This window comes from Elephantulus edwardii, unplaced genomic scaffold, assembly GCF_000299155.1.
Source record: "Elephantulus edwardii isolate Elephantulus edwardi_28Jun2011 unplaced genomic scaffold, EleEdw1.0 scaffold00025, whole genome shotgun sequence".
NCBI lineage: Eukaryota > Metazoa > Chordata > Mammalia > Macroscelidea > Macroscelididae > Elephantulus > Elephantulus edwardii.
In genome coordinates this window covers 21,498,759-21,518,152 of record NW_006399775.1, presented here as the reverse complement: position 1 = coordinate 21,518,152, position 19,394 = coordinate 21,498,759, and the positions used below count along the sequence as shown (strand labels likewise).

General features: G+C 39.4%; 1 protein-coding gene and 1 pseudogene across 2 annotated transcripts; one reads left to right on the top strand and one right to left on the bottom strand.

The window, feature by feature from the left end:
* Positions 1–2,415: 2,415 nt before the first annotated feature.
* On the top strand, positions 2,416–3,345 carry LOC102867235 (coatomer subunit epsilon-like). Of its 2 annotated transcripts, XM_006882896.1 has the most exons (2): positions 2,416–2,994; positions 3,154–3,345. In XM_006882896.1, the coding sequence occupies exons 1-2, from the start codon at positions 2,416–2,418 to the stop codon at positions 3,343–3,345; spliced, it is 771 nt and encodes a 256-aa protein (XP_006882958.1). The 2 variants fall into 2 exon arrangements, with proteins under 2 accessions (XP_006882958.1, XP_006882957.1); XM_006882895.1 differs by having other exon boundaries at positions 2,416–3,345.
* Positions 3,346–6,381: 3,036 nt separating this feature from the next.
* Positions 6,382–6,837, bottom strand: LOC102861679 (annotated as a pseudogene).
* Between the last annotated feature and the right edge of the window lie 12,557 nt (positions 6,838–19,394).

The window sequence follows — 19,394 nt, the reverse complement described above, 5'->3', positions numbered from 1 at the left end:
CTGAAGAGGGAAATTTTGCAAAGACCTCATGCTATAACGCTTCTCTTCCTTCATTTTTCTTAACTAGCCTCAGAAATATTGTTGATGAAATTGAACACTAGCCATATGTTTTAATCAAATGGTGTGAATATTTGTGACAACAATAGAAAAAGAATTTGATAACACAGTCAAACTTGACAATATGACTATGGAAAAAGAAATTCAGGTAACTAATTTTATCTAGAAGTTAGAAGTTGTGAGATTTCATTAGAGTGTGTTAAAAACAAACAAGAACTCCAACTCATTGACTTAGAACCAACTCCTGGATGACCCTCCATTGATTTTCTAAGCCTGTTGCTCATATTTTTCCCCCTCTGATATGCTGGTAGATTTGAACCAATGTGGAGATGTATGCCCTTGTGTTAGCAACACAACTTCCTATTTAGTCAATATGTAATTTGACATAATAGGAATGTTGCTTTTCACAATACCCTATTTAATTGCCTTCAGAGCATGCAGATTAATTGAAAACATCTTATTTCACTATTTTAACCTTGATTGTTGTTTCCTCCTTACATAAGATTGCAAGGCCTATGAAAGTTGGGGCCATTTGATCTTACTTTTACTTAAAAGTAATGCTAGAGTAATACTGGCACAAAATCAACGTATAATAAATCACTATTGAATGAACGGATGACCCTCTACCCTTTCTTTCACACAAGTGAAGCTCAAATTTTAATACTTATATTCACTCACCATCGTTGAGAGAGGGTCTATGCTATGTACACAATTAGTTGTATCTGTATAATAGATTTGCATCTTGTTACATGGCATTGAGTCAAGTAGGATTTCTAGAGACCCTATGATCTAAACCCTGCCCTGTCTTTGTAATCCTCATTATCACTGACATATTTGAGACTATTATTGCAGTCATAATGCTAGTCCCTCTCATTGAGGTTCTTTCTCTCTTTTGCTGATTCTCCACCTTTCCAAACATAACATATTTTTCCAAAGAATAACCTCTCCTAAAAAATATGTCCAAAGTATATGAGAAGGTTTTTGCCTTCTTTGCCTCTAAGTAGCACTTTGGCTACACTTTCTCCAAGACATACCTGTTTGTCCTTTTGATAGTTCATGGGATATTCACATGCATCATTTATTCTTCTGTCAACCTTATTTACTGTCCAGTTCTCAGCTGTCTAGCAAGTGATTGAAAATGTCATAGGATAAATTGGTGACACCTTAGTTTTTAAACCAGTATCGTTGTTCCTATGCACTTTGAGAGGTACCTGACAAAAACTTGCCTGATGCAATATGTCCTGATCTGGTATTGTGTTAATTGTGTAAAACAAGTAAAATGAAATTATTGACAATTTCAATATTTTTTCCACCTATTATGATGCTGCCTATTGACCCAGTGGTAAGGATTTTTGGTTTTTTGATGTTACGAGGTAATCCCTATTGAAGGTTGAGTCTTCGATTTTCTGCTGTGAGTGTTTCAAGTCCTTCTTATTTTTACCAAGCAAGGCTGTGTAATCTGCATTACATAGATTGTTGATGATTCTCCCTCCAAATTGTTATCACACTCTTCTTCACAGCGTTCAGCTTCTCAAATGTTTTTCTCAGCATACAGATTGAGTAGATATGGAGAAAGAAAACAGCCATGAGGTACATCCTTCTCAATTTTAAACTATGCAGTATTCCCTGTTCTATTGGGACAAAAGTTTCTTGGTCACACAGGTTAAACTAGAACATATATATTCACTCATTTTATGATCATACAAGAAGGGTGTGCTGTGCACCACACTAGTTGTATCTGAATAATATATATGATTATGTACACATAAATCACAAGCACATTACATAATTGGCAAAGTACTAGACTCAGAATCATGGCGAGAATTCCTCCTTATATTGTGAAATCTGAAGCTCCACAACTCTTCTGTGTCTTTTTTATCACCACTGTAGGGCACCAAAAATACCTACCAGGTCTGAGTAGCAACATTCCTATATTAATCTGTGCCTCAGTCCATCAGAGCCTAATTTAGTACAAAGGTATTACTCTCATATGAAAATATAAGATCTAGCTAGACACAGCCTGCAGAGTCCACCCTGGGATCTCTAGGTGAATGGAGACCTTGGGGAGTCCTTGGACCTGAGAAGCCTTCTGTGTCCCTCTGCATGTGTTTATTCTGACAGATTTGTCTCTGTCAACATCTCTGGTTCTCAATTCAGTCTCCACTCATCTCCTGGAGCCCAGGTCTCCTATGTACCAGGTATCATCACCTTAGTCCTACCAGCTTCTTTCCTGAAGATTGGACTCTGAGTTCTACAATTTCAGATATTGTTTCAAAATTTCCCAGGCAGATACCTATAATCAAAAAGGATATAGTGAACCCGTCCCCTCGAAAAAGAAGTGGCAAAGACGACAGTATCATGGCTCCCCCAGCCCCCGGCCCGGCCACCGGCGGCTCTGGGGAGGTAGACGAGCTGTTTGACATGAAGAATGCCTTCTACATTGGCAGTTACCAGCAGTGCATCAACGAGGCGCAGCGAGTGAAGCCTTCGAGTCCAGAGAGGGACGTGGAGCGAGACGTCTTCCTGTACCGAACATACCTCGCACAGAGGAAGTATGGTGTGGTGCTGGATGAGATCAAGCCCTCCTCTGTCCCTGAGCTGCAGGCTGTGCGCATGCTTGCCGAGTACCTTGCCAGCGAGAGCCAGAGGGACGCTGTGGTGGCACACCTGGACCGGGAGATGAGTCGCAACGTGGACGTGACCAACAACACCACCTTCCTTTTGATGGCCGCCTCCATCTACCTGCACGACGGGAACCCGGATGCCGCGCTGAGGGCCCTGCACCAGGGTGACAGCCTCGTGTGCTCGGCCATGGTAGTGCAGATCTTGCTGAAGCTGGACCACCTGGACCTTGCCCGGAAGGAGCTGAAGAAGATGCAGGACCAGGACGAGGATGCCACCCTCACCCAGCTGGCCACTGCCTGGGTCAATCTGGCTGTGGGTGGTGACAAGCTGCAGGACGCATACTACGCCTTCCAGGAGCTGGCTGACAAGTGCTCGTCCACCCTGCTGCTGCTCAACGGCCAGGCCGCCTGCCACATGACTCAGGGCCGCTGGGAAGACGCTGAGGGTGCACTGCAGGAGGCACTCGATAAGGACAGTGGCCACCCAGAGACACTGATCATCCTCATTTTCCTATCACAGCACCTGGGCAAGCCTCCTGAGGTGACCAACCGCTACCTGTCACAGCTGAAGGATTCCCACAGGTCCCATCCATTCATAAAGGAGTACCAGGCCAAGGAGAATGACTTTGACCAGCTGGTCCTGCAGTACGCTCCCAGCGCATGAGGCTGACCTGACCCCTACCACATCCATGCGTCCATCCCACCAGCACCCACCACTTCTCGGCCAGACCCTGGAAGCCTTGTGCCAGCACCCCCATCTCCCACCAATTAAAAGGGGCACCACACCCCCCAAAAAAAGAAAAAAAAGGATATAGTGCTGGGAACGTGAGAGAGTCAGCAAAAGAGAAGATCCTCAACAAGGTGTATTGATACCTTGATTATAATAATGGGCTAAAGTTGAATGGGGTAGGAAAGCCACAGGATAGGGGCCTGTTGTTCCTATGAGTCCAAGTTGACTCAAAGGCATCTAAGAACAACACATGTCGTCAAACACACTCATACTCAATCACTCATTACCATTGAGTCAGAATTGACTTGTTGCAGCAGAAGAGATTTCCTGTTTGTTTTGTTTTGTTTTGTTTTTCCTGCTTATCCCTTAAATTCACTGCCAAAGGGGCACCATCTTTGAGTTTATACTGTAATTCTTAGAGCTCACTGGCCAAATTCAAGGTGGCTCAAATACTCATCAGCTAGCATCACACAATGATATTGCACTCTCAAATTTCTTTCTTTTCTCTTTTATATCTTCCAGTTTAAGTAGCTGGAACCTTTCTAGATAGCTAATCCAATTAGTTTCTCTCAGATTACCATCCTATTTGTACTACTTATCTAGTGTTCTATAAAGGGAAAGTGATGAATATGAAATAGTTAACTGTTGATGTGTGTTATTCTTAGCAAGTCTAATAGTAGCTTTTGAGTTACTCTAATAAATAAAAAGATGAAAGTGTAATTTTCAAGGTCAATAGGCTGATTTTACTCTCTCTGCTAGCCATTAAATACAAGATGGATTAAAATCTCAAGTGAGCATTTTCTCCTTTCCCTTTCTTCTTCATTTTTAAATACCTAAATAGAGTAAAGTGTAGACAAATCATTTTGATAATGAAAGAAAATACTCAACTCTAGCCTTCATAGGGTCGCTATGAGTGGCCTGCGACTTGACAGCACTTAACAACAACAACAACTAGCTTAAAATATTCCAAACATCAAGACTGGTGCCACATTATAAAACTGCCGTGGGTTAGATCTCACAATACTCAGATACTCTTTGATAGTAAGGGACGTAAAGACTCTGATTACAATATAAAGTCTGAGAAATAGATTTTTACAGTACAGCTCATTTGCCAAAATCAAAGGTAGAAGTCTATTACAATTAATAAAATTCTACTGTATTTGTCTCTGCTATTGAATGAATGAATTTACTGATGTACCCTTATAGTCGAGCACAGTGCTCATTTAATGTTGATTGGCCAGAAGAATGCCAGTCATTGGCTTTTGTTTCTCAAGGGTGGTAGGAGCACAGAAAGAACAAGGTCAGAGATAATGAGCCTTCAGCACCTTATGGCCTGAAGGAGAATTATGGCAGTGCGTTGGAAGTGAGTTATTTCAAGCTCACTTGGGAAAGATTCTTCTTCTCCTGAAATCTCTGTTGTCACTTTAAAAAGAGAAATAAAGATTTGTCTTGATGACAAGGGACATTTGGGAATAAAGGTGCTGAACCTGGTCCAGTTCTGGAGCTCCTGCATGGCAGTGGGTCAAGCAGTTTGAGTAACAGACAGGACTCAATCTTTCCAATCCTCTGCAGACTCAGAAAGAAGTGTGAAGGACTTGGGATTTGATTTTATTTGACAGGGATAGGCTCCTTTCTGTACCTGTGTTTGCTCTCACTGATATAAAGAGAAAGTTTATGTGTTAGAATATTCAGGTTGCAGTGTTGCTCTGTGTGTATGTGTGTGTGTGTGTGTGTGTGTGTGTGTGTGTGTGTGTGTGTTTAAGAGAGAAAGGGGCAAATGTTACGGAAGGCTAAAGAACATTGGGAGATATCTATTATTTAAAATATATGTGCATACATTTTGAAAGGGAATGTAGAACATGTTTATCTTCTCTGATGAAGTTTTAGTGGGAATTTTTGGCCATCTGAGGAAGAAAAGTCAACTAACATTATAGTCTATGGACATGTCTCATATAGCTCTAATACCTGTCCAGAGTTAAATGCAAACCAGATCCCATCATTGCTCGGCTTTCCATCTAAGGGGCTGAGTTTCATTTACTCCTCTGATTTTTTTAATAAAGAGCTAGAACTAATATAGACTATTTAGTTAAAAAAAATCAGTGAGTGTGCTTATGCTGGCTAGGATGAGAATTTCAAATACTTTTGGTTGTTGTTTTTTTCTTGGTCCCCTCCATGCCCCCCCGCCCCAGGAGTAGTTTAATTTTGTCAGCATGGGGTCAGTGAGAGAATCAACTCCATGGCAGTGGGTTTGGTTTTGCCAAGAAACCACAATACAGGCAGCTCTGGTGGCTCACTCAAAGGCTGTCTCTCTCTCTCTCTCTCTCTCTCTCTCTCTCTCTCTCTCTCTCTCTGGGATTCCCCAGGGGATACGCAACCTCCTGTGTGATATAGAGCTTCAGAGACACAAGGGAGGGTTCTGCCCACCCAAGGAGTTGAAGAAATAGGGTATTTGAAAGCCAGGTTTTGACTTTCTCTTCTTTGTGATAACAGGAGGCAGGCGACACTCTGGAGGAGCGGGTTAGACGAGACAGCCTTGCTTATGGGGACCCTCACCCTCAGACCCTCCTGTCTATTCTTTTTGTTGAATGGTAGTAGCGGGCAGTCTGACTTGGTGGTCTGACTTCCTGTGTGTGCAGCTTCAGTACTGTCTGTGGTGGGGTATGGTTCCATGGTGAAACCGTTTCTTTTCCTTTGGCTGGAGGGCAAGGTCTTCAGTCATGAATGAGGCAAGCGGTCATGTCACCCCTGTATTCAGCCACAGTGGCTTCATCCAACTTGTGGGACACTTTCGGAGGCACTGAAGTCCTCTCCCCACAGGCTCCAGGTCACTGTCAGACTCACCAGGGGAGCAGAGGGCCTCTGTTGAGGAATAGGGGCTCCGGAAGGCAGCCTCTCTCCTGGGCCACCACAGGTGGGGGCCCATGAACCCCTCTGAGCCAAGAGGTTGTGATGCTCCCTTTTCACAGCGGTTCAGGGCTGAGTATGCAGGGGGTACTCCCTGCAGCCAGTGCTCCTCAGGCTCAGGTTACAAGGAGGGGGCTTTCCACCCTCTGGGCCCCCTCCCCCTTACTTATGGCTTTCACGTGGGTTTCCACCAGCCACTTGGTGCCATTTTGGCAGGACTCTTGGATCCTTTGGGACATGGTACCCAAGGCATTTTTGGCTGAGTGCGCTGCCGCGTGGAGGCCCTGTTGCTCTGGCTCTGGATACTCCAGGCGTTTCCAGGAGGCTCCCGCCTCAGGTTGAGGCTAACCAATCGGAGGGGCAGCCTCCTCTGGAACTGTCTGAATAGGGGAGCCAGGGTGCTGCTGAAGCTCTCCAGATGGACAGCTGCGGCCTGCCCCACGGGGCTCTCCTCCAGCTGCTTCTGGTCTTGGAGTGATCTGCGCACGTGGACATGCCCATCCCTTGCCATCGAGAAGCCATCATCTGCCTGGCAGAGCCTTCGGTACTGCCCCTAGACCCAAGCAGCCAGGTGCTGACCAGCCCTGCAGCGTAGCCCTACTTTTGGTTTATTTTTAACCTTTAACTGACCGGGAAATATGGCCTGTTGAACTTGACCCCTTTAGTGCTGTGAAAAGGAATGTTTTCTACTCAAATCAGATTGCTAAGGCCCACACGTTTTGACAGTAAATGTTAATTATTTATTTTTTCAATCAAGTCCCATGATTAAAAGCAAATCTAGCTTCTTGCCTTGAAACTATGAACTCAACCATAATATGACTCCCTTCACTGCTTTGTCTATACATAGGAGAGGAAACATATCTTAATACACAGCCGTAGTCCCCTCAGCCTAGGTGTCAGCTGAATCCCCTAAAATTTCTGCAGAGTAAATCAATGTTCTATAAGATTAAAGCTTTGAGGCACAGCAAATCCTCTATTGAGTGATAACAAAGGTTTTGCCTGTGTCTGTGGACAGAAAATGCTGCCAGTCTCCACAGCATATCACCCTTGTTATAAAAAGATAACAACACACTACTAGAATGTGTTTTAGAGATTAGAGCATAGCCTTCTTGCAACCTGGGTGTTTCCAGTCTGCTTTTTAAAGGAAAAAAATAAAAATCACCATTATAAAGTGTTAGCATACTCACCTACCCTTGCCATCACCTTTACATTCCAATATTATTTTAACTTTAGTTTATGTATCTGTTCTGTGGCTCCAAAATATTTTATCCCTGAAACAGTCACATGGTAGGGATCTTTCTTTTAGTTTTATGACAATTAAACTCTAAGGCAGGAATTTGTGCATAAGAAGAGCCATGAATTAAATCATGTCCCCGCAAGCAGATTTATTCAATGATATATTGTAGAAACCAATGATCCCACATGGTTTGACAAATTAAGTATTTGCGAAAAAAATAAAAATGCACTGAAACAACCTTTAACTCCATGAAAGCCATGATCTCTATAAAGAAATCTTCCCTAGTTATGGCCTTTAATATATATTTTTATTTGTATTATTTACTTGTACAATCATACAGTTTTATACAATCATTCTTATACATTTAATTTAATAAAATAATTTCTGCACTTTGTGTTTTATATAATTAATTGCTATTGATCAATTACTTTTGGGTGTCATCCTTGGGCAGGAGCCATGCTATCAGGATCATTCCAATTTTGGTATATGTGCTGCTGAAGTGAGCACGCTCTATTACTTGTATCTCACTATCTTCTCAAATATTAGTTGCCCCTTACCTGTTCCTTCACCCCCCCCATACCCCTACTAATCTCTGCTCTTCTATTAATTTCTCTTCTTTCTTCCACATGTCTTCTTCATAAGAATTAAGGTAAAGACAATACAGTTGTTGCCATTAGCAAATAGGAATAAGAAATATATAACATCTTTTATCATACTAGAGATAAAAGAGACTATAAATGAGATGAAATGGGTAATCTCAGTTACACCAAGGAGTAATTGCCTGGATTAGGGTGAACACTTTTGGACTCCAGTCTCATTACAAAGAAGGCAAAGATACATGGCCATCTCAGGAATGATGGGTTATAGATGCTGGAGGAAGCAAGTACTTTCCTCCAGAACTTACAGGCAGAAATGGCTTTCTGTTATAGTAGATGTTTGGGATTTTTACTTCTAGCTCCCTAAACTGTAAAAATAATAAATTTATTTTTGTTAAACCCATCCACTTGTGATTTCTCTGTAATAAGAGCACTAGATAAATAAGATAAGAAGTTTATTGGATTTAAAAAACAATTTCTTTAAAAGAGCCTGAATTTTAGTCTGTGACTACTTCCACCTGTGTGAGAGAAAAGCAGGGAGGGTAGGGCTAGGGGGATGGATGAATTGAATTAAAATGCAATTGCAAAAAAAGAAAAAAAATGCAATTGCAATAAACCCCTCAGCCAGGTTCATGGGAACTCTGGAATTGAGATACTCTTTCAGAATTGCCATTCTTTGATGTAAGTGGCTAGAATCTTCATGTCCAATGACTGCGGTAGTTTCTCCTAGGGAATAGGTAAAGCAACTATCTTTTGATGAGGTGAAGGTACTTACCAGAAAAGAATTCAGTTCCAATCCAGTTGTGGCAAGACCCTTCTCCTGGCAGAATGAACGCCTTACCCCAAAGGGACATTAAGGGAGCTCTGGTGGCCTAGTGGCAAGAAGCTGTGCTGCAATCCTGAAGGCATGTGGTTCAAGGCCATCAACTGCTCCATGGGAAAAGGATGGGGAATCTCTTCCTATGTGATTAACTGCCTCTGAAAACCCAGTGGAGGTTCAGCTTTCAAGGAGCACTCTGAGTGCACTTTTTCCAATTTGTATCTGTTTGTTAATTTATTGTTATTGTTGTTAACACAATAGGCCTCATATATTTATTGAAAACATGGGTGCATAAAAACCAAGCATGTTCCATGGGTAGTGATCAGATCGTGGCATAATCTTAACCTGATATGGCCAGTCAACTTGACATAGTGTGATGCTAAAGAATGGAGAATCATTATGTGCACTGCCATCACTTGTATGACTCCTTAGAGACCCAGCTTGGTTCTTCTCCAATGTCTCCTCTTGGAGTTGTACCTGATTTTATTACCAGGTTTCATTCTAATGCACTGAGGAGTGGGCCAGTTCTGCTTTTGTTTCTTTGACAGGAACCTCTTGATCCTGAAAGTCTTATGAGAAGACCTAATGAAGACAAAACTGAGCCACACTAAAAACAATGGTGGAGGAAAGAAAGAGGCTGTTTGTTATATTTGCCATCCATGGGCTACTCAATACTCTTATCCAACACCAAAATTCAAAGGCATCAGTTTTTCTGCCATTCTTAGTCTTTGTCAGAAGCATAGCAAGTGATCAAAAAAACTATGACCTGGAAATCAGACATACTTTAGTCTTTAAAATAACATCACTGCTCCTCAATATTTAGAAATGTCCCTGAGAATGGACTTGCCCAATGTAATATGGTTCTTAGTCTCCTGATTGCTGGTTCCAAGGGTGCTAATTGTGGATCTAGGTAAGAGGAAATTATTGGCAATTTCTATCTTTTCTCTATTATCATGATGTTGCTTATTACTATATCCTTTTCTAAAAAAAATTAAAATAAGGCTTTGGCTGTTATTCAATAGAAAGAGACAAGAGAAGGAGAGGAGAGGAAGGTAGAAAATGTAAAGGACTCTTGATCCATGAGATGATCTGCTTTTGCAAGTGCTTCATACATTTTCCCAACAGGTATGTGTTACAAACACTTAAATCAAAGAAGGCAATCTAAAGAATATCATTTTATAACATAAGAGGAGGAAGAGTTAATCTCTAGCCTAGAGAAATATGTCAAAACAGGTACAACAACTTTTCTAGCCTCACTGTACTGTAGCTGCCTCTTTGTCTCACTCCTTATTAACCATCTAAAATTCCTTCTGGGCCATTCCCACACTTTGCTTTCTAACTCTAACCAGCAATTTCCTTTCGGGATAACTCCCTCACTCCCTTACAGGCCTCCGTGATTCTGGTATAGAATCCTATTTCCATTCACAAACCATTCTTCATAGTGTTCCAAGGGATCTTCTGTTCAAATCTAAATTAGTATTTCCTAAGAAGCTGCTTTCTACTTCTCCAATCTTATTATCTGCTTCCTCCAAGTTCCCTGCTGAACACATTTACATTCTGAGTTCCATTTCATGGATTTATTTATTAAAGTTCCTTATTGCATATAGATATACTATTAGACATATAAAGAATATTAAGCAAAATACAGAAATGAGCAAAAACATTTCCAGAGTGAACACTGTTTTTCCTCAGCCTAGAATACTTTCCTTTCTTGGAAAAAAATAAAACCCTCCACCAGGTCCTGTTGATTCTAAACAAGAGGCTTCCCATCCACACCAAACACACACTGTTGTGAACAAAATAAAAACCAACCAAACAGTCTACACCCTACCATCAAACAGTACAAAATATCCCACCTTCTAGAATCCAGCTGCTTTATACACACCAAAAAGTAGTGTTGATATAGTATCTCTATAAAGTTATTTTTGTTTTTAAACCCTTTTTATCTATCCATTCAATCAAATCAATGAATGTTTTTCTCTATTGGAACACTGCATTCTCTGTGTATATATCTCTATCAAAAAACAAACCAAACTCATTTCTATGGAATGGATTTTGGGTCATAGAAACCCTCCATCAGATTTATGATGTCCTAAATATTTACTGGAAGAGACTGCCTACCTTTCTTTCTGAGAGCAGTTGATGGATCTGAAAGATCAATCTTTCAGTATGACAACAACGTGGTTCCTTATATTAAACTTTTGTAAAAGTACTTGTAAGTTTAAAATTACTCAACCTCATTGTTATTGAGTCAGAACCAACTCACACTGCACCTCCAGCAGGCTTTCAGAGCCTAGAAATTGCACAAAAGAATATTGCCCAACTTTCTCCCTCAGAGTAGCTTGTGGATTTGAACCATCTGAAAACCTGCTGGTAGGAGAGATAGAAGTCATTCTGACTATCCAGCATTGAGTTGGGTTCTTATGCACCTGAAAGCTGGAAAATAAATAAGGAGGAGCAATCAATCCTCATTCTTTGAATTGAAGTGAACACTTTAATTCATGCCTTGGATACTGGGATATGTGATATCAATTTTGGTTTTCCTTCTGAATTTACTCTTCTTCGGAACCAGATGTTGCTCTATAAAAATACACTATGACATTCCATCTATATGCTTCTCAATCTCTGACTTTAATCCTTTTTTATCATATTGCTACTTCAGTGCACAGAGTATTCGGGTGCTTGGTGGTCTGCTATCAACCCAAAGGTGTCTAGTTCAAATACACTAGCTGCTCCATGGGGAAAAGATGGACAGTCTCCTCTCTTATAATTGATAGCCTTTGGAAACCTGCTGGAAGGTGAGCTATGTGTCAAACTTAACTGTACACAAAACAACACATTAGTAGAAGACTAGTAGGTAGATTTCGTCTTAGCATCAAGAAAAGAAGGTCCTCACTACAGAGCCAATAGTCAACATTATGATCAATGGAGAAAGGATTGAAGCTGTTATTTCATCTTGCTTGGATCAACAATCAGCACTGTTTGGTACCAGCAGCCAGAAAATCAGGAGATGTATTGCATTGTGTAAGTCTACTGTCAGGAACCTCTCCAAAATGCTGAAGAGCTACGTTGTCAGTTTGAAGGTGACAGTGCGTTGGATTCAGGCCATGGTCTTCTCAATCACCTGCCATGTATCCAGGAGCTAGACAATGAATAAGGAAAATAAAGGACAAATAGATGCCTTTGGGTTGTGTTGGAGAAGAGTACTAAATATCCCATGGACTGCCAAAAGAATATAGTGCTCCTTAAAAGCAAGTATGGCAATGTTTTGTCTTTAACTTTTGCACCTGCAGCTGGGCAAGGCTAGGAAAGGGATACGATGCTTGGAAATATGGAGGGTCAGAGAAGAAGACTCTCAATGAGATGAATTGACATGATGATTTCAGCAATTGGCTCTCGTGTATCAGAAATGATGAGTATGGTACAAGATAGAGAAGGGTTTAGGTCAGCAGTTCATAGGATCACTGTGAGTCATACCTGACAACACATAACAGTATGTAGAAGAAATTACTGATCTAGGTAGGGTAATGGGGTTAGTTGTGTCAGACACAATAAGATTGGCTCAGAATAAATCAAGGTTCAGAGCAACATAGGGTCGCTCTGAGTTGTAGTCAACTCCAAAGCACTTAACAAAACTGGTCCTATCAAGTATAAAACTTTTCCTTCTCAACTTGGTCTGTCTCCTTATCATCAGGCACAGCAATGTAATTCTATTTAGAACCTGTGTGTATACACACACACACACACATACATATATATATATAATATGCAGCCCATTTCTAAATTATTTATAATGTTCTAAAATTAGTTCAAATCACAATAAAAGTGACCATGTAAATGGTGACATTTACATCAGATGCCCAACATATTGGTGCAAGAGTCATTTATCTGGCATCTCTGTCATGTATTTACTTTGCTATTACTTGAACTAAGTGTGTTAAAAGCTATTCATTCTTTTTAAATTATTACAATTGCAAGATTATTTTTTTCTTTTCAGAAAACCCTACTCTTATGTATTCTCCATGCCTATCTCTATTTCCTTTTTCATTCTGCAGAAAGCAATATACTATAAAAATAAATTATGAAGGCTCGGAATTTGGACTTTTTGTTTGAATTTTATTTTATATGTCCTATATATCTTAAAATCTCATGGTTTCAGTCTCTTATATATAAATAATGGTAAAAGATCCATTCCTACCTTATACATAATAGGTCCTAAATGAATGCTTATCTTTTTGTTTATCTTTTCTTCAGAATGAAAGACTTTCAAGTATGTTTTAATTTATCTGATGCTTTATTGTCATAAATTGATTGATCTCTAATTGTAGCTATTAGAACTTAACAACGCTGAGTCAGTTTTGAATTGTTGGCCCATAACAATACTGGTTGTGTTTACAGCTGACCCTCTAGTGGGTTTTCAGAGGCAGTTAGTCACACAGGAGAAGATTGTCTATCCTTCTTTCCAGAGTAACTGGAGGCCTTAAACCTCCTCCTGCCTTCAGGATCTCAGTGCATATTCTTGCCATTTGGGCTTCTATGTTTATATCCATATCTATGCCCTATTTTTCTCTGTTTATAGTTTTCCACACCTCAGTATTATTGATATTTTAGGAAAGATACATTTTTGTTGTTGTGAAATGACTGTCCTGTGCTATGGAGTATACTGTCCTCTATATACTAGATGTTAATAAACTACCCTTTGTTGTGACAATTAAAAAGAAAAAAGTTTCTATTTACTGTCAGATGTCTTTGTGGAATAAAGTTAGAAAATTGTTATCTTCTCCTTTTACATCCTCCCAGTCTTGCAGAAATTATCTGATGTAACTCTGTATTCATCAACATTTGTGCTTTGGGATAAATCTGATTGATTTTCATTCTTTTTCTAGACACCTGACTTGATAGCATATGTCATATTTTTTAATCCTCACAATAATCCCAAGGAATATCATTAGTACTAATTAGTGAGTGCATAACTCACACCAAACTATATATACTACAGTACATGCACAGTGTACTACAGTGTTACTTGAAAATGTCTTAAGAGTAAGCCTCTGTTACTTTCATCTATATCCAAAATATCCTAAGGTATTGTTGTTGTTGTTGTGTACTGAAGTTGGAACCGACCCATAGCTGATCCTCTAGTGAGTTTTCAGAGGCAGTAAATCACATGAAAGGAGATCACCCATCCGTCTCCCATGGAGTAGCTGATGGATTTAAATAATATACCTTCAGAAATGCACTGTAGCTTCTTACCACTACACTACTTGAGCTTCCTAAGCTATGTTGTTGCTTTTGTTATGTGCCTTTGAGTTGTCTGTGACTCACAGAGTAACCCTATGTACAACAGCCCTAAACCCTGCTTTATCACTAGCCAATCTTGTTGTCTCCAACAAGCCTATCCCCATTGCTCCAGTGATGGAATCAATCCATCTCATTGAATGTCTTCCACTCCTATGCTGTCCCTCCATGCTCCCAAATGATGTCCCTCTCCGAGGACTGATCCCACCTTGCAACATGTCGAAAGTATGTCAGATGAAACTACAGAATCCTTGCCTCCAAGGAGCAGCATGGATTCACTCTCTCCAGAACAAACTTGTTTGTTCTCCTAGCAGTCCATGGTATATTCAGTACTCTTCTCCAGCACCACAGCTCAAAGGCATCAATGTTCCTTCTATCATCCCTAGTCATTGTCCAGCTCTCTGATGCATAGCAAGTAATTGTAAAGACCATGGCCTGTATCAGGCACACCTTAATCTCCAGACTGACATTGTTTCTCTTTAGCACTTTGGAGAAGTCTCTGACAGCAGACTTTTCCAGTGCAATTCGTCTTTTCATTTCCTGGCTGCTGGTACCAAGAGTGTTGATTGTAGAGCCAAGAAAACTAAAGCTGTCACCAATCTCAATCTCTTCATCATCAATCAGGATGCAGCCAATTGGCCCAGTGGTGAGAGTTTTTATTTTCTTGATGTTGAGCTTCAATCCATATTGAAGGTTACAGTCCTTGACCTTTTACAGCAAACGCTAAAGATCCTCCTCAGTTTCAGCAAACAGGGTTGTGTCATCTGCATAACGCAGATTGTTGATGAATCTTCCTCCAATTCTGATGCCATACTTCTCCTCATAGAGCCCAGCCTCCCAGATAATCTGTTCTGTATATAGATTGAAAAGATGTGGAGATAGGACACATCCTTGACGCACACCCTTCCCAATTTTGAACCATGCAGTGTTTCCTTGCTTTGTTCTGACAACTGCCTCCAGTCCAAGTATAGGTTTTGCATAAGCACATCAAGTGTTCTGGAATTACCATTCTTAGAGTCAGCCACAATTTGTTGTGATCAACACAGTCAAATGCCTTTGCATATAATCATAATTTTAAAGTGGTTAACCAAAAGAAAAATTTTAAGACAACTTTTATGCATTATAATCCTTGAGATACTTTTTAAAAAAAGTTGCAATACCTGTGCTTTTTATTCCTATCTATTATCTATTCCTTAATTGAGGCATATTTACATTAGGTATATAAATTGAATATAATTGCATTACTTAAGTGCATTTTTAATAATATATTGTACTAATAGTTTTGTCTATCTTCAAATTCTGTCATGATAATAAAATTCATGATAATTTAGACTAAAAACTTAAATTTAAATTCTGACTCTCTTATCAACTATGTGGTATTTACTTCAGATGGTAGACATTTATGCAATATATGTAAAGAATCCAGATATTAAAAATATGATACCAATTATCAAGTTACTTGGTAAGGAGTTAGAATCTGAGATGTAAAATATTTACATACAATGATATTAAAAATATGTGCAAAATAGAAATAGCAGACAAGGGAATAAAGGGCATCCACTTTCTAAACAGCATACCTCTGGACCCTCTCCGAACTTTGATAAGTGGAGATTGTTTTGGAAGGGCTTCAGGCCTTTTTGTTCATGGGGTCGCTATGAGTCGTGCTTGACTCAATGGCAATCAACAACAACTACAACAATAACAACAATGCATCACCTAAGAATAGAAAAAAAATGTAACAAAAAAAGGTTATTTTTTCAGTTTGACATCACAAAGATTGATGTCACCTGTACCCCTATACCAACCTCCTCTTGGACCAAACAATACAGAGTTCTTAGTAATGTCTTTTATCAATAATGTTAATAATCATACTATAAATATAATTGTAAATTAATTTTAGAGGAATTTCTATCTGTGTTTCATTGCCTATGCAAAGGCATTTAACTGTGTGAATCACAACAAATTGTGTTTAACTTTGAGGAGAATGAGAATCCCCAAACACTTGATTGTTCTTATGCAAAACCTATACTTGGAATAGGAAGTGGTCCTCTCTTTTAATAGTAAAAGAAACCTTCCCTGGTACACAATCCCCCCACACCCCTCCCACCACCCCAAGTACATTTCACTATGCAACCTTAATTGTGGGCTCTTGTGATAACCTTTTCAAGGTATATCCAGAACAGATCATTTGGGAGGCTGGGCTTTATGAGGAAGAATGTGGCATCAGGTATAGAGGAATATTCATCCTTATGCAGATGATGCAAACCTTGTTTGCTAAAACTGAAGAGGACCTTAAGCGCTGGCTGCAGAAGGTCAAGGACTGTAGTCTTCAATATGAATTGAAGTTCAATATCAAGAAGACAAAGATTCTCATCACTAAGACATTTGGCAGCACCATGATAGTTGGAGAAGAGATTGAGGTTGTTAACAGTTATAGCTTGCTCGGGTCCACAATTAACACTCTTGGCACCAGCAGTCAGGAAGATAAAAGATTAATTGCATTAGGTAAATCTGCTATCAGATTTCTCTCCAACACACTGAGAAGCAATGATGTCAGTCTAGAGACTAAGGTGTATCTTATTGAGGCCATTATAATTACATCGCAGTTACTGTGCTATTCATCGGAGAGCTGGACAATGACTTAAAATGACAGAAGAAGAATAGATACTTTGAGTTGTGGTTCTGGAGAAGCGTCTTGAACATACCATGGACCACCAAGGAAACAAACAGGTTTATCTTGGAGAGGGTGAAACCAAGTTTCTCTTTGGAGGCTAGGATTTTGAAGCACCATCTCATATACTTTGGACATGTGGTAGAACGGACAGATCCTTGGAGAAGGACATCATACACGAAAGAGTGGAGGGGACAGCACAGGAGAGGAGGACCTCCGATGAGATGAATTGATGCAGTGAGTAGGACCATGGGAGTTAGGTGTCTCCGTGTCAGTGAGACTAACTCAGGACAGAACAGGCTTCAAATCTGTTGTAGCTCATAGGGTCACTATGAGTCACAAGCATGTAACAACAACAACTAATGACTTTAATACAATATGGTTATTGGAAGCAGGAGTGGCATCCACTTCATAAACAACATGCCTCTGGAAACTCTGTCAACTTTGATAACTGTCAGTAGTTGTAGAGGAGCTTTAGGCCTTTTGTTCATAGGGTCTCTATGAGTCATGCTCAACTCAAAGGCAACATGCCTTGACTCAGCAACAACAGGCTTAGGTTATATTAATACTTTTATCAAATTGCTTAGTAAAATATTAATGTAATGAATGACATTATTAGTTACAAAATTATTAGTAAATGGATGAAGGTATTTTTATATTTTTCTCCTTTTGCTTTAGTTAATATTTTATTCTCAAAATATTAAACAACATACACTCATTAATAACAATGACTACAACGTTAAAATAACACACAAAAAACTTGGCAAAATCAGTAACAATAAAAACATCAGTAACATCATCAGCAAAAAAAGTGTATGCACATAGTAGAAAATGACAATGTCATGTGGTTGGAAGTATCTTTGTAAATGGATAATAAATACAGCTAGCTATGACTGGAGCATATTAAAATATTTAAAAAACAAATTGGCATAACAGTCTTAGCCTTGTAAGTGTGACACATGAAAACCGGAGTTAAACCTTGTTTTTGTTATTATAGCTGATTACAGAAATATTTTGTAAAAGGAGAAAAGAAAGTGTCCTGAAACATGGGACATCTCCTTTCCAGACAGTTATTGTGTAGTCATTTTTCAGTGACTAACAGCTCAGAGAATGAGACCATTTTGCATTGAAGTCCAGTATCTATCAGCATAAATACTGAGGTGAAAAAATTAAGCTCTAGACCTTGATTCTATTGTAAGTCTGTCCTTGGTCTATTAGTGAAAACTTCTCTTTAAAGGTAAAGGACAGAAGGAGAAAAATGTCATGACTAAGAAGACTCAAAGGCTCATTGATGAAAAAAGCATAACACATTCCACGAGAGGAAACAAGATTGATCTGATTGTAAAAGATTACCCAGAAGACAGAAAAGGAAATATATAGAAATAAGTAAGAAGGGTAAAGTAATATATGTTATTGTTTATACCTTTAAAGGCATTTGTTTAGCACTTACAAAGTATTGTTGGATTATCAAATTAATGAGTGATACTATAAAGTATCGGTGAACAAAAACTGAGAAAAGTTTTGTAAGATGTTACAGGGAGAGACTAAAAGTAATTTGAGAGGTTAAGTTGACGTAAGGAGGTAGAATACCAAGAGAGATGAGAAATCTGAGGGAGAAACTAGTAATTGTATTCACTTCTTGATTCATTAACATAGATCTATTGATCTAACTGTCATGGGCAAACTAATGCTATACAAGTCTTTAAGTAAATTCCAACTCATAGTAACCCTGTAGGACAGAATAGAACTGATCTGTAAGATTTCCAACATTGTTAATGTTTAAATGCAGACTGTCTCATTTCACTTTCACATATCATCTGGTGGGATCCACTCACACCTAGAGATTAGTATTTTAACCACTTAGCCACCAGGATCCCTCAACCACTGCTATGTTTTTGTTTGCAGTAAATTAGAACCAACTCTTAGCTGATTCTTTAGCTGGTTTTCTAGGGCTATAAAGAGTAGGAGAGGAGATTGTCCATTAATCTCTGCTGGACTGGCTGCTGGATTTGAACTGCCTGCCTTCAGTTGGCAGTGAAACTCCTTAACACAGCAAGTAACCAGACTACCTAAGCCTGTGTGCTCATGGAGCGTGGCCTGCAGTGAGCACCTTGTTCTTGCAGCTTTATTAAGTATAAACAGTACACACAAAGGCATTCTGGTGCACAGAAGACATCTCAGGATGGGCTGTAATGCATCTCTGCGAAGTGAGGAACACTTTTATCTAAATTATTCCACATATTCTGTTTGTTTATGGCTAGAAAGATAATTTAATATCCTGGATGTTCTCAGAGTATATGGCAACATTGCTGCCAGTTTACTATGTTCAGAGGAAAAGAAAACAACTTTTAGTTTATAATTTTTTTTAACGATGCAACAAAACCTTTTGTTAACATTTTGAACAGATTCAGCTATTACTGACATTGGTAATTTCTAAACATAAATTGATAGAAAAGG

Excerpts from the sequence above, each read along its gene's own strand:
- LOC102867235 (XM_006882895.1), top strand. The coding sequence starts at position 2,416 with ATGGCTCCCCCAGCCCCCGGCCCGGCCACCGGCGGCTCTGGGGAGGTA.